Source organism: Crinia signifera, chromosome 4 (assembly GCF_055691185.1).
Source record: "Crinia signifera chromosome 4, ASM5569118v1, whole genome shotgun sequence".
Lineage (NCBI taxonomy): Eukaryota > Metazoa > Chordata > Amphibia > Anura > Myobatrachidae > Crinia > Crinia signifera.
In genome coordinates, this window is record NC_139220.1 from 202581893 (window position 1) to 202598258 (window position 16366).

At 42.1% G+C, this 16366-nt stretch overlaps 1 protein-coding gene across 1 annotated transcript in view; it reads left to right on the forward strand.

Annotated features, from left to right (window-relative positions):
- The first annotated feature begins 835 nt into the window (after positions 1–835).
- DHTKD1 (dehydrogenase E1 and transketolase domain containing 1) overlaps positions 836–16366 on the forward strand; it is a 36663-nt gene continuing 21132 nt past the window's right edge. The window contains exons 1-7 of the mRNA XM_083183468.1: positions 836–1096; positions 3656–3811; positions 7623–7834; positions 10302–10496; positions 11058–11327; positions 11522–11693; positions 12961–13159. Of these exons, the coding sequence (XP_083039594.1) occupies positions 931–1096; positions 3656–3811; positions 7623–7834; positions 10302–10496; positions 11058–11327; positions 11522–11693; positions 12961–13159 (1370 nt within the window). The 5' untranslated portion in view covers positions 836–930. The remainder of the gene's footprint in view (positions 1097–3655; positions 3812–7622; positions 7835–10301; positions 10497–11057; positions 11328–11521; positions 11694–12960; positions 13160–16366) is intronic.

The following is a 16366-nucleotide window of genomic DNA, read 5'->3' on the forward strand; positions in this document are numbered from 1 at the left end:
ATTTACCTGCTCGCTGGGCTCCAAACATTCACAGCCCAGCGAGCAGGTCTGAATCCAGCCCTTAAGGTCCATACAAGTTTTGGGGTGGTGCTGGCGCTCTGTTGTTGCCGTGAGGGGTGGATAATGGCTGTGGTCGCTGGTATAAGGATCTTTAACAGTGGGCAAAAACTGTAGGCTGGATGTTGGGAGAAATAGACCGGTTTTGATCTGTTGACCTTTAGTAACCTGTCCCACGATGAGAGATGTTTAAATCAGGGGGACTTGTGGCAGGGAGTTGGATGTGGGTCTCTTGCTTCTAGGCTGTGATCTTGACACCTCAGATGCAAGGGGATGAGTCAGAGTAAATCAATTTAAATGCAGATGTTGTTGTAGTGACTTATCCTTAAGTTTTGTTGAATCAGACTGCACTCCTTTCCCTTAAGGTCCACACACACTGGGTGACTATGGTAAATCAGAATTATATCACTCGCAGTAGCGCAGTGCCATGCTTTCCTGGCGATGTTGAGGCTGAAAGCTGCTCAAAGCTGAAAACATGCTGTTTTGTCCTTAAGCCTTGTCCCCTTGAGAAGTTTTATACCTAGCTTAATGCATCTGCAAAATCTTTCACTACTTCAATCACAAATGGTAAAGCTAATTATCACTGTATCTTTATAAATGGGATAATGTAGCTAATGTCAGCTAAAAAATGAAACACTCCGCGTAGCCCCGCCCTCCACACTGGGAGCACATGTGAGAGCCCACGCTTGTCAACGCCGTGCCCCCAGAACCAACCAATCTGTATCAGGGGGAGAGGTGGCTATCAGAACGTACCACGCTGGTGGCGCTGCGGCTGCGCACTACGTGGAGGTACTGTTTGTGCCATTTAACACATTCGCTGCTGCGGTGCCAGCCGGCTGGCTACTGCTATTGCCGTACTTACAGAACGCTACCATGTCGGCCTGCCTCAGTCACTCGGTGCGGGCTACCACCAGACTGTGGCGGCCAGCTGGTCGCAGGCTTTATCACACGGAGCGCGGGGTGTACGGATACCGACCCAGAAAAATCGGAACCAGTGACCTGCGGGCACAGAGCGGCGAGACAGCAGGCGGCAGTGCAGGTACGGGGAGGGCCTGGCACCCACTGTCAGTGCATATGCTCTCTGCACGCTGTGTCTGTCCCGTTACCTTTAACATGGCTTACGCTGTGTGTGCCTGCTTCTTCCCACAGACTGCTCCCAGCTGCCCCTGAGACTAACAAATCTTCCTACCTGTAGCGTCTTCGTAGTTCCCACAACCCTTGCCTCTGTCCTCCTGGGTAGAAGGCAAACATTTTGGGGGTAATAAATGCCAGTAGGTATATGTAACATTTTTTGTTCTTCCTAGAGCAGTGGTTCTCAAACTCGGTCCACAGGACCCCACACAGTTCACATTTTCCAGGTCACCCGGCAGGTGCACAGATGCGTTCATTACTCACTGACACATTTTAAAAGATCCACAGGTGGAGCTAATTATTTCGTGAGGAGACCTGCAAAACATGCACTGTGTGGGGTCCTGAGGACCGACTTTGAGAATGTGTCCTAGAGTGTTACGAAAAATCTATTGCTGCCAACCATAGTGTACCTGTCATTCTAATAACATAGCTATAACAATGTCTCTGAAAGAGTTGCCTGCTCTATTTATCTTAATATGCTGCCCCTGGACCACAATTGGAATAGCTGTTTATCAACTCACTAGTTACAAGCCTGTCAAGATGATGCAACAGCATAACCATAATGTCAGGTTTAGGTGTAGATCCAAGTTTGCAAAATGTCACAGATAGAGGAGCAAAGTCTGAAGCTGAAAATGTACCCTTGCGGGCTTGCTTTGCTTGCCACACTTTGTTACAAAAGGCAATAGTTAGTGGTGTGGTTAGACAATGTGAGGCCATGGCCTTTCTCAACCACCTCGGCATAAACGGCCCATTCTCAGACTTGGATCTAGCAACTACCGTAATGTCAGCGGCGGCTGTACATGCTTGAATGGAGCAACACTTTAATTGCTCCACCAATGCCATCTAGTAGGTATGACCATCAACACATCCCCAAATGATGGTTGCCATCAATGGCTTTTAAAGCAGGAGCCATTGATGGCTATAAAACATTCTATCATCCATCGATGGTTCCTGCCATTGCTCAGCTGCGCATGCGTGCAGAGTAACGGGGCGGGTGTAGAAACTTGTACTAAATTATCTTAATCTAAAGTTTTGCTTTATTCTGCGCATGTACGCACCTGCTGGCTGCATCGCTGGGCATACCATAGTCTGGTATCACTGAGAAGAAATTAGAATCTCCGGTAGTTGGGTGCCAGACGACTCACAGACAGTCATTACCCCGACGTTGGAATCCCGACTGCTCCCTCGTGGGGGTCCACGACCCCCATAGAGGGAGAATAAAATAGGTGGCAAGCACAGCAAACCAGCAAGGGACTTCGTTGCACTCCCCCCGCTGTGCAGTCGGGCTAATGTCTGTCGGAATCCCGACTGTCGGTGTGTTCTACCACACCCAGGTAGTTGGAGGGGGGAGACTGGCAGTGGAATCGTGATTGTTAGACTGAGGGGTGTGTATTTTTGTGAATACATACAGCCGAGCTGCAGCCACCAGCCAGCTATGCTGCACACACAGATGGCCATTCCAACCAGTGGGTGGGGGGTGCTGTCCATCTATGGCATAAAAGTATTCGACCCTCATCTATTGATGCCCAAAACATCGAGCACTAGGTCCTGACCATCAATGTTTTGTTTTAGTCAATGGCCATCCCTACCATCTAGTAGCTGCCTGTGCACACAACACAAAGATTTCCTTCATAGCCTTTTATTATACAGATCTCAAATGTGATTGCCAATGTGTCCTGTGCATACTAGGTTTCTGAGCTGAAAATGTTGATTTGAAAATGTATATTTAATAAAGAAGTTCGCTAACAATTTACTGTGGTACTATCTTCTCCATGCATCGCATCACATCATAAGGATGTGCCCATCACATGTCTCAACCCCAATAAATCACATAACATACACAGAAAGTGACATTTTCTCATAAGGTTACAGCTCTATTCTTCTGGCTATCATTGCATAGAAGCTAGTTGACAAGCAGCAGTAGTAACTGGATATGGCCTTTCCAGAATAACACTTTGTTATACTAGTTTGGTCTCCATGATTGAGAAACCCATTGCTAGCTAGCTAGTTTGTGACCTCTTCCAAAGAGCACTTGCTGAGGCTGCACTTCAGTCATTTGAACTCCCAACAACATCCCTAGTTATGTAATACAGATTCCAGGAAACCAACTGGGGTAATGACATTTCAATGTTGTAAATAGAGTTTGTAGTATGTTTTATTTGTTTATCTTGTTTATGGTGTGTATTACATTCTTATTTTATACATATTAATTTGTTTTACAAGTCTTAAAAAAAGTGTCTGAAAGGCTTCTTATTGTACAGATTATATAGCTTATTTTCAGTTGTTAGATAACCTTTTGTGATACTGAGTTCTGTACAAAGAACATTAAATGTGATCTTTTTATGTGATTGTCATATTTAGGAAAATATTCATCTATATAATTAATAATAAATTGTATGCAGATGCTGACTATTAATTGGGTGTTTCTTGTAGACCAATTAATGATCAGGATTTGTATGTCTTGTAGTGGATCATGGTTTGGTGCGACTTGTCACTGCTTACCGGGAGCATGGTCACAAAGCTGCAAAAATCAATCCACTGTTTCCTGGCAAATCGGTGGTGGATATTGTACCAGAGATACAGATGCTAACAGAAACACTCCGTGGACCTTTTCCTACAGCAGGTAAGGCTGTTTTGTTGACCTGTTCTAAAGATAAGATCAGGAGGAGGTGCAGTTATGCAATGTATTTTCTAATTCTCAGCTGGTCGGTCTGACAATTGCACAGTGTGCATTCCACATACTGGGCCTACTGTAGTTCAGCATAGATCACTAATCATAGAATTTTCAGTGGACTGTGAAGAGAATCCCGCCACCAAGCTGAAAGAAAAAACTCCCCTTGCAAAATTGCTAATTAATTGTGAATGGATCTCAAATCGCCATCAACTCGCAGATGTATACGCAAATCCCGAAACATCAAAGAGAATTTGTGCCCTCTGAACCAATGTGAGTAGGTCAGAGGCTGCTACTGATCTGCAACGGAGATGGGCTGGAAGTGGATATTGCTGATGTCAGAGACCCTAACCAAAAATGCCCTGACACGTGTTTTTTTTTTTTTTTTTCAGACAGACCCAGAAAATGTCATGTTACTGCCCCCAATACCAGCTGTCAGTCAAACTGCAGCTACACTATGCGTTTATGATCCATATGGGTTTTTTTTATTTATTTTTTTTTACACATATGCAGTTGATATTTGCAAATTCTCTGATTAGCGATCCATGCTGAATTAGGCCCTCCGTCATTCACAAAACCAGTTGGATCTTCTCCCAACATTAGGGGAGTGGTACAATGTTTGTCAGTCCCTGTGAGAGCATATCCGGAAACAAATGCAGTGTGTACGTCCTACAAAATGCCTTTTATATGTCACCTCAATGCTGTTTATGGTTCAGATAATAATAATAATTGTAGAATGTGTACAGATTTTTTCCCTAAGTTTGGATTGTTCATCTTAGCTGTACACATAACCTGGCCAGTGTAAATAATTTGTTAGGAAGCCAAGAGCATGTGGAAACACTCAGTGTGAGTGTTCTCTTATCTGCACCGCAGTAGACTGTGCAGGTCTCCAAAAACATGGTGCTTACCATGTTCCACGTCTTTACTGCAGTTTACTTCACTGGGAAAATGGCTGTTGCACCATTTTCCGAGTGATTTCTGCTGCCGAAGCAGTACCGGTGGAGGGGAGTACTAGAACGTGGGTGCGGGGGGTGTGGTGTGCCCCTCACCACCCCCGGATCCAGGACCCCGTACTCCACATACACTGCACCCATTATAGATGCTTGTGACTGAAGCAGATGTAGTATCGGTCCTACAAAGGGAACAAACCAGAGCAGTAAGTTATAGACCTGCTCTGGCTGACTTTTGTCATAAGTTAATTTATATCATAGATGTGATTCAGAGTACAAAATAATTTGTAACACCCAATAAACATGAATGTACGTGATGAATAACTTAACCACGTTGTGGTTTATTAACCTGGCAGAGTATGTTCCAGAATGGAAATGCATCATGTACTACAGATCCTGCCAGCAAGGTGTGGGGGTTATGTGAGGTAATATGACTAATAGGCAGAAGATCAGAAGTTCCTTGAAATTTAATATGATAAAATATGCCAACAGATCTTACCCTCGGGCAGAGCTCCACCTGTTCTCCTCAGCCGTTCATATAAAAAGCAGTATTAGGCTTGGCAGGTTCTTTGACTGACACTGTTGGATCAGGAACATTTGTTTTGAAATTGAAGCTTTTCTCACAGATAGATATAGGTGGAAAATGCAATTGCTCATGAAGGGGACAGGTTGCCATGTCCTTTTAAATGCCGGTATCAGTAGCTCAGCTCGCACCCTTCATCTATCTGTTTCACCCCTGATTTGCTCAGAAGTCCTCACTGCTCTATTGGGTAACTAACATTTTTCGGTGAGATCCTGTCATTGGGAGATCAAGTCATTTAATTCCTCCCATATATCGAGTTTGGGTTTCAAAACTACTGAATCAATCAGAATGACCTATGTGCTGCCTTGTGGCTAATCATTGATCTCTAATACCGCTTTCACACAGTAGCAGCTGAATAACCCGGCAATTACCCGTCATTTAAAGCACCGGGTTATTCGACTGCTCGCTGTCAGACCCCCTTCACACAGGAGAGCAAATTTCCAGGGCTAAAACACAGGTTTTTAGCCCCGGGTCTCAAACCCTGGTCATTTGCAGGCTCCGAGACCTGGAGTTTGAGATCCGGATTGACCCTTTCACACAGAAAGATGACCCGTGTATTTCATGAAATTCCTGGGTGGAACTGCTTCACCCAGGAATTTCATTTTCTGTGTGTAAGGGGTATAAGTGAATAGCATCTGGGTGCATTACCCGGGAGAAGAGGCCTGTGGCTAAATTAAGCTACCCCTTTATTGTAATATTAAAAGAAAGCAGTTGCCCATATTTTAAGGTGCCTTTTTGAGGAATATAATGGAAGTTCCAATCTATCTCCATAAAATAGTATTGTGATAGCAATGTGAAATGTTTGTATATACCATAAATTATTTGCTTTAATACATGTGCTGGCTATTGCATGTTGGGTGCTTACCAGTTCTTCTTCTGCTTATAGTTCTGTATGTATGTTTAAAAATAATTATTGATAAGATTTGTCTCCAGTGCCATACTGGCTAATGAAGGGCCCACCATAGGAAAGCAATAGTAATGACGCGTGGCTAGCCGTTAGGTAGGTGTGATCATCAACTGGAAGGACATGATAATTCCATAAAGGACACAGACCTACATTTGTGTGTGTGTGTGTGTACTCAAGACCCACTACACCACACAATGGGCCTAATTCAGAACTGATTGCTGGACAAATGTGTTCTCAAAATGGGCAAAACCATGCGGCACTGTAGGTCGTGTAACATGTGCAGAGAGTGTTAGGGGCATACACACAAAGCGATTCAGACCCTTTTCTAAGCCATCTGACTAGATCACTTAAAAAAGGAGCATGGAATGCTTGGTGTGTATCACCTGCGGGGAAGCCAGTGCTTTCACTGGCTTTCCCTAGATCGCGGTACTTTGCTATTATAAATATAGGCAAAGCCCCGCTCGGCAGAAAGCATCGCAGTGAGGGACCCTTTATCTTTGACAAGGGATCCCCCCTGCTGCTGCTGTGGGTCTGTCACATATGAAAATGTCTCTTCTAAAATGGCTGCTGCCTCCTCTAGCATCCCCACTGTCTCCTCTAAGACCACAGCTGTTTTGGGAGGGACTTTTTCAACAGGGGCAGGCGTGACAGACCTGTAGACAAGTATCTGCAGGTTCAAGCAGGGGTGAAGCAATAGCCCTTGCAGACTCCCAGGACCTACAAGCCACCCAGCCCGGGGTCTGTGGGTGCTATTTTTGAACCATTGTTGCTGATCACTATACACAGGTCATGCTGATGTTATATATCTGACACACACTGATCACTATACACAGGTTATATCAATATCACACACCTAATACACGCAGATCACTATACACAGGTCACACTGATATTGCAACTGACACACTCTGATCGCTATACACACTTCATATTGACATCATATACCTGATACTCAGTGACCACTATACCTAGGTAGGAAGCCACTCCCTGCCTTTCATACAGCCCAACCCGGCTTCTATGGGCTGCAGCTGATGCAGTCCATACAAGCCAGAGTTTGTGCACACTTCGGCTTGTTTGCAAGCTGTGCCTGCGGGATTCATTGCAAAGGTACCTGAACTTGGTTATCTCCTTCCCTCTCCTCTCAAGGCACCAAGGTAGTGGCAGTCCCTTATAGTTAAAGGTAGCAACTGCTGCAGCTTAGGGTGCTTTCCTGGAAATTAAGTTACTGCTAATTGTCAATCCTTGTGTTATATTAATAATTAGAGAATTGGAGAGTCTTTCCCACTTCAAACTTTAAGCTTTAATTTTAATATATATGAACAGGTTTATTAAATATCGGAAAGGAGGACGCAACACTTGGAGAGGTCTTGGCTTACTTGGATCACATTTACTGTGGAAAGATTTCCATTGAAACAAGTCAGTTACAATCTTTAGAAGAAAAGGAGTGGTTCTCTGTAAGATTTGAACAGCTGAAAGAAGAATCATTTTCCACAGAAGAGAGGAAACATTTGTCCAAACTTATGCTGGAATGTCAGGTAAACCAGTATTTATGTGATCTGGCACCATGCTCTGTTTTCCTATAGTTCACAGAATATCATGTTATGTAACATGGTGGGGATTGTCTCAACAAGATGATAGAACTGGCGTTTGCTACTAAATTTTAAAACTGCAATCATTGATAAGGCCGGTTTGCATTATGACTGAAAGTCATTTGAAACTTAATTTTTCATTTACAGAATTTTGGAGCCTATTAAATAACTACCCCGAAAAATTTGTTATGGTTGAAAATTGCATGACAATCCACATGTTTTTTTGTCGCAATTGCGGCCGTTTTAGACTTTATTTTTATTTATTTTTTTGTATTGTTTTGCCAATGCAGTTTAGACTTTTAAAAAAACCCTAAAACTGTATTTGCAAAACATGACTAAAAGCTGGAAGAAACTGGCCTAAATTTAAGGCTGGCCGGGAAAAAAAAACTGACTTAATTGAATACCCCCCTTAGACTGACTCAGTGGGTGAGATTTAATAGGATGAGAGATTCAGAAAGTGAGAGATTTGGTAAGAAATCTCCAGTTTTTTAAAGCGACAATCATTTACACTGCGAAATCAAACTGGTTTTGCAGGGTAAATGATTGCCGCTTTAAAAAAACTGGAGATTTCTCACCAAATCTCTTACTTTCTGAATCTCTCATCCTATTAAATCTCACCCAGTATCTCATGCATGTCTATAACTTTGTTATTGAATTTTCGCTTTTTGATCTACATATTCACAGGTTTCCTTCAGGTTTACAGTATAACCAACATAATTTGAACTAGCAGAACTTTTTTAATAACTCACAGGTAGAGGCTAATTGTAAACCAGGTGTTAGTTCAATATTTTTTAAATCTGTGTGAACCTGAAGTTTCCACAGCATTGTAGTTGAATAATTGCAAAAAGCAATTTCCATGTTTATTATTATTATTATTATTATTATTATTATTATTATTTATGTTTTTTTTTTTTTTGGTGTTTGAAAAATTGTCTGAAAAGTCTACTAATTTGCAAACAAATACATAAAAAATCGGCCTGGAATAATCTGTGTCATTTGTAATACAGATAAATCTGTAAAAAAAGAAAAAAATTATGTGTTTGAATATTTGCAAAACACAAAGTTTTTAACCCCTTTTTTCTTATAATGCTATTTATAACTCTAAACATTATTAAATTAATACTTTTATCATATTTGCTTTTATAAAATGAGGTAAATTCATGTGTACTCATTGCTATGTGAGAAGATGGCGTACCGACACACCCTTCAGTAGTTGGCCCAGGATATAAATGGAGCAGTGGCATAGCTACCTTTTTATGCGCCCCCCCCCCCCCGCCGCAAATTCTTCGGCGCCCCCCTCCCCTTGCCCTCTCCCTTCCCTCTGCGCGCCCCCCCATGCCCGTACCTGCCCGCCTGGCCGTATCTGCGGTCACGGTCCCGTCGCCGGCTCCTGCTGCTATAATGAAAACTGTCTCTTAGAAAATGGCTGCCCCCATAATACTGCAGACAGAAAACTGCCATTTTCTAAGTGACAGTTTTCATTATAGCAGTAGGAGCTGGCCACTGACGCCGAGAGACGGAGAGACACTGGACCATGACGGCAGGCAAGACAGCAGCGGGTAACTATAGCCCCGCAGACCCCCAGCTCCCAAATGTTCCCTGCGCCTCCCCGCCACCACGGGGGCTGCGGAGCTATAGCTACGCCACTGAAATGGAGTCCAATATTCACAACAAGATGTGGCTACACATATACCAGGTGTGTACCCCGCTCCCAAATTCGTTGTTGGCACTAAGGGCCTTACTGGACAAAACCATGTGCACTGCAGGGGGAGGGGGGGGGGGGCAGATGTAAAATGTGCAGAGAGAATTTGATTTGGGTGAGTTACTTAGTTTCTGTGCAGGGTAAATTCTAGCTGCTTTATTTTTACACTGCAATATAGATCTCACTATGACGTAAAACCCCACCCAAATCTAATTCTCTCTTTACAAGTAGCATCTGCCCCACCTGCAGTGCACATGGTTTTGTCCATCTAAAGGTGCGTACACACTGGGTGATATATTGCCGGGCGGAAGCGCGCACCCAGCGATTTATCGCCGGGGCACACTGCCATCACTGGCAATATGGTCGCCAGCTATATTAGCAAACATCGCTGCCGTGTGTACACGGCTTTTGAAGGATTTTGTCAGAGTGAACTAGAATAAGGCCCTAAGTTTTATGGTTTCTCAGTATGGGTCTTTGGTTCATCCTTTGACGTAACGCCATGTTTTAAAGAAATAATAATGGTTTCTCAGTATGGGTCTTTGGTTCATCCTTTGACGTAACGCCATGTTTTAAAGAAAGTGATGGGTGAAAAAGGAATAACATAATTCAAATATTTAAATCGAAATGTACTTCTGTTTTCCTTAATTTTTTATTTATTTTTTTATTTTTTTATATAATTTTTTTGGTATATGTTAATTTCACTTTGCACAGGAATTAGATCGTTTTCTGGCTACCAAATTTTCCACTGTAAAGCGTTATGGAGGAGAGGGAGCAGAGAGCATGATGGGTTTCTTCCATGAGATGCTCAAAATCTGTTCTTCTAGCGGTGTGACAGATGTGATTATAGGAATGCCTCACAGGGGTAGACTCAATCTCCTCACAGGGCTTCTACAATTTCCACCTGAGGTAATTTTGATATACTTGCTCTTTACATTTATTCTTTACAGGCGTCCTACACTGTCCATACACTGTTGGTACATTGGATTTGAGTACAAGGCATTTACATGTGTGTCCTCATACCTAGCTTTTTTGTGAAATACGTCACGAGACATCAGGGTGCTTGTACAATTAAAACCCATTAAAGCATTTAATCAGTGACGCCCTAAGTCATATTTACAGCTTATTCTGTGTATTGCAGTCTATTAATGCCTACCAACCTTCAACCCTATAGTACCCTCCCTATGTCCACTCCTTATCTCGGCTGTGCCCTCTCCCAGTTAGAACATAGTCTCCCGTTAGTTGGATTCTCTCTATTCTTTGTTTTCATGTCTGTAGTTAGAGAACTTTCTACCTCTATGGTTTTCTGTAACTACCCAGTTTTGATTGATCACTATTTCTAAATGTAAAGCGCCACGCAATTTGCTGCGCTATATATGAATCTGTTATTAAATAAATGTATACCTGGTTCATGCATGCTACGCAATGTATTATCTAAAATAATAAATTCAATTATTTTTTTTTTTTCAGCTAATGTTCCGAAAAATGCGTGGCTTAAGTGAGTTCTCAGACAGCTCCCTGGCTATAGGTGATGTTCTTTCCCATTTGACTTCCTCTGTAAAATTAGATTTTGGGTACATCAAGCCTCTACATGTCACTATGTTACCAAATCCTTCACATTTGGAAGCAATTAACCCGGTTGCTGTTGGCAAAACTCGGGCAAGACAGCAATCTTTATCGGATGGAGTTTATTCAGCAGATAGTACTGCACAACCCAGTGATAAGGTTGTATGCCTTCAGGTAAATACCATTTTTGCTATCATTTATAGTAAAATTAAATGTAACTGCTAATACAGCATACCAGAATAAATTGCACCCTTTTCTTATGATACAAAAAATTGCCTTTTTGCCAGTAAACTTTTGAGCCTTGTGTTTGTAATTATTGCGGCTTGTGTTCCATTCGGTTGCTATTGTTTTTATTTTCCTTTTTTAAGGTGCATGGTGATGCTGCTTTTTGTGGTCAAGGTATTGTTCCTGAAACCTTTACCCTTTCAAATCTGCCTCATTATGAAATTGGTGGCAGTATTCATTTGATTGTAAACAATCAAATAGGATTTACTACTCCCCCTGATCGGTATAGATCCTCAGTATATAGCAGTGATATTGGTAAGTACCTACCATTTATACACATTACAGTTCAGGTGTTTTATTTCTTAATGTGCACTAAATTGGTGCTTTTAGTATGATGTAAGAATATAGAGTTCAGTCTAGATTTGTCCCAACTATACAGGAATTATGTCACGTGTCCCATTTACAGTGTCAAAGAAGCTGTGTTTTGTGGACTCGGCTGGAAGTCTCGAGAACCGACTTGGTTAGAGTTGTATGTATTGTTTGTGCATAAAGTAGAGATACAAAAAACAGTGGTGCGACCCAAAGCAGGTGCGCAGGGTCTAACACGTCGGGTTTTCACCAAAAGCCCATGCACTCCAAGAACCCACGTTAGGAGGTGTGGACGTATGCGGTGCCCAAAGTGCAGGTTGCAGACCTTCTTTTTTTTTTTTTTTTTTTTTTATCCCCTGAGGATTTCTGATTGGCTGCCAGCCACTGCTACAAGGAACTGGCTCATTTTGATCATGTGAACAGACAATGTTGTTTTTGTTGTTTGTTGTATTTTACTTAACAAATACATACCCTCCAAGATGACCCATTTCATTACAGTTACAGAGGTTGGACTCCAGCACAGTCCAAAATTCAAAGAGTGGGGTCACATCAACTGCCAGTGAGTCCAGAACAGTAATGTTGCATTAGGTGTGGCTTCCCTTTTTGAATATTGGACTGTGCTGGAGCCCTACCTCTGCAACTGCCACTGGTAAGGTCCAAAAACAGAGCATGTTGTACCTAATAGAATGGGCCATATTGGAGGGTATGTAAATAGTGTTTATGTATATATACAGTACCACACTTTTTTTTTTTTTATAGTTTTCTGATGGTATAACTATTCTTTAAAGGATTTTCCATTTTGGCTCATTACCTTGATTTCCCTTAAATAAAGTGGAGGTCCCCCTTGAGTACTGTATCCTCTGTGCTGTAGGATATATCCTATAGGTATCAGAGCTCCACAAATTAGAGCCCAATTTAGGCTAGGCTGCAGCAGATTACTATATATGCTACGAGCTAATGATATTTGTAGTCCCAATGTCAGCTGTTATTGTGCTGACGCCACATTCTGCATTTGGGTTTTGCATACCTATTTTTTGTTTCCTGCTTAAAGTTTTTTCATAACCAATGAAGGAAACAACTCCTAGACTTTCAACTGAAGATATAATCGGTGCTGACCTTATTTACTAAATAGATCACATTTGCCCAAGTTTGTAGATATAAAACCGTATTTGTTTACATGCACAAATATTATTTGTGTTCTCTGTGAATTTAGGTAAAATCGTTAGTTGTGCCGTAGTTCATGTTAATGGAGATGATCCTGAGGAAGTTCTGCGAGCAACACGGCTAGCAGTTGAATATCAGAGACTCTTTAGAAAAGATGTGATTGTAGATTTATTGTGCTACCGGCAATGGGGTCATAATGAGCTGGATGAGCCATTCTTTACAAATCCTGGAATGTACAGTGTTATCCGGTGAGTTTTTATTGTTTGTTTATTTTTATTTGTTTTGGATCGTTACAGAAGGATAACTTGGTACAGGGGCTATGATTTTATTCGCTCCCTGTGACTCAACCTTGCTGTCAAGATACTGTTAAGCTGTCCATACACTTGTGTGATTTTGGGCCAGATGTACTAATCTTCAAAAGTGATACAATGGAGAGTGATAAACAACCAACCAACGGGCTCCTGCCTGCCATTTTTCAAACCCAGCCTGTGACATGGCAGGTAGGAGCTGATTGTTTATCACTCTCAATTTTATCACTTTTGAGGCTTAGTGCATTTGGCCCTTTACCCGATTTCACACAATTCCAACTCCTTGGACAGAGAAATCAGGCAACTCACGTGTTGTTGTTTTTTTTAGATCCGATCCATGTGCGGTCCTGTGTGTATCGGGTTGTAGCCCCTAGATCGCAAGTGCTGTATGTAGGATCTGTCGGATTCGACAGCTTCCGGCAGATATTGCTGGGATTGCATGATATATATCTATCTATTTATCTAGCTATCTATATATATCGATCACAGCGGGGAACCCGGCACTCCTCTCGGTCAGAAATAATGTGTAGGTTTCCGGTGCCTCTCTTGGACTGGTGGTCCCAATATAGTAGCGAGGAAAGATGGCCCTTGTCAGACTTCACAGGAGGTAAAATAGCAGCTTTATTCTAACATGTTTCGGCCAGATGCTGTCGTAAGGGAACAACTTAACATGTGAGTTAGACACATTTATTCACATACAAAGACACCCTTTCACCAATCAGAGATTGGATGAGCCTCCCCACGCCTCCCACAGCCTACCTGTGAATTAGCACTAATTAGTGCGTACACCTGTGTCTTCTGCGAAAAAGCCCGTGGGCTCCAACCAATGCCTGTTACAAAACATTATACATATACCCAAAATTTACAATAAAAGTGGTTGCATAAGATAAATCGAAATACCAATTATTTGTTAAAGATACCGTGAACTGTGATAGTCATATCATTTATTCAATAAGAACTACCAACTTTATTGTATCAAAAAATATTTTATCACATCCTGCCTGTAATCCAGAATTACAATCTAACTGTGACATGAGTATGACATATATATGATCCAATGAACATAAGAATGGGCTCTCATAAGAAGCAGTGTAATGCTGCCTTCTCATTAAGACCCTTCGGTGCCAACGCATCTAAAGTGAGTATCCTTCTGCTTTCCAATCTCAATAAGGCTTTGCCCCTATCACCACCGCTCTTTAATGGGGGTACATGGTCTATTAGTTTAGTTCGCAAACTAGCTACTGTATGTCCCTTCAATGCACAGTGGCACGCCACTGGCTGATCATTTATACCAGCAGCGATCGCCGCCTTAATAGAATGGCAATGATTGGCCATTCTTTCATGGAGTGTTTTCTCCGTTTTGCCCACATACAAGTAGCCACATGGGCAATATATGATGTAAATGACAAATCTTGTAGTGCATGTTAGGACATATTTAATAGTATATTTCTTCACACTGTATGGGTGGAAGAAATGATCTCCCGTTAGCAATGAACCACAAGTAGTGCAACTAATGCAACGATAACAACCATTTGCTCTTATCATAAAATTTATACCGTTAAAAGTGCCAGTACTAATAGATACATAAAAAAATGATGGCCTACTATTAGCACTGATAGGGATTTGCCCGCATTGCATAAGTCGATTGATGCCAGCCTATACGCGTGGACGTAATCTTCGTGATAGACTTGTAAAAATCGAAGTCACAGAGTAAACGAAACCTGTAGCCCCAGTCAATTTTATGACTAGAGCAAATGGTTGTTATCGTTGCATTAGTTGCACTACTTGTGGTTCATTGCTAATGGGAGATCGTTTCTTCCACCCATACAGTGGGAAGAAATATACTATTAAATATGTCCTAACATGCACTATAAGATTTGTCATTTACATCATATATTGCCCATGTGGCTGCTTGTATGTGGGCAAAACAGAGACTACACCGTGAAAGGATGGCCAATCATCGCCATTCTATTAGGTCGGCGATCGCTGCTGGTACTAGTGATCAGCCAGTGGCATGCCACTGTGCATTGAAGGGACATACATTAGCTAGTCAGCAAGGCCACGTGTAGGGGTGTGGCCTGACTGACAACGTTCGGAGCGGAGGAGAGAGAAGTGATCCAGGGAGTTGTGCCATGAGTTGAAGCCATCCCTGCACACATCCAGTGTGCAGCCGGGGAACAGTGAGTGCACTAAAAGGGTCCCCCTCTGCCCACATTGTATGCTGTTTTGCCAGTATGGATTTCATACTATGCCACCGCTGAAGAACTAATTGGTATGCTTGATGTACTTTGAAACTTTAAAATTAATTTAAATAAATCAGATGATGCTGCACTATTGGGCACCATCCGAGAAGCTCCATGGTGGTTCAATGGGGATCTGCTGCGACTACTTCTCCCCTCGGAGAAGTGGCAGTAATGAATAGGGGCCTTTAGTTTGCCATCCTCGATCCTTACCTGCATCATTCCTAAGTACTATAATATGAGGTTTAATGCTCTGTGCTGATTCAAAGATATGTTAACTTACACTTCTTGTATTTCACCATGTGTGTGTGTGTGTGTGTGTGTGTGTGTGTGTGTGTGTGTGTGTAGAAACTGTGGCACCTTAAATATATGAGATTATCAAATAATTGAAGCAGCACTCATAAAGGATTATGATGCAATGTTAGAAACATGACAGTTAGGAGTTGATTGATTGGTACTGTATCTTTGTCCACTTTATCTTTCTCCAAGGCTTTGTACATAGAACTCTGTATTTGGGTACAATGTTCACTGCAAAATTCTGAAAAGCACCCCCTGGATGCAGCAGGAATAGGCAGGCATAGCACTCATGTTTTTTGATGAACAATATTTTATTTGTATCAAAAAAGCATGGTACAAAAAAAAATGCAGTTTGTGCCCGTTGGCTATTTTGCTAACCTCTTAGTGATTTTCATCAGGGGCCAGTGGTACCTGTAAAGGTCCATACACACTAGGTGATTTTGCCCAGTGTGTATGGACCGTGATAAAGGAGAAAATTGCTGGGCTGAAAATCGTTCAGTGCATACACACAAAACAATTTTCGCCCTTTTTCACACCTCGTTGTTAATCTGCATCGGCTATGATGTGGGAGGGCGCATCAGCGCTCACTTCTCATCGCTGGCCCATACAC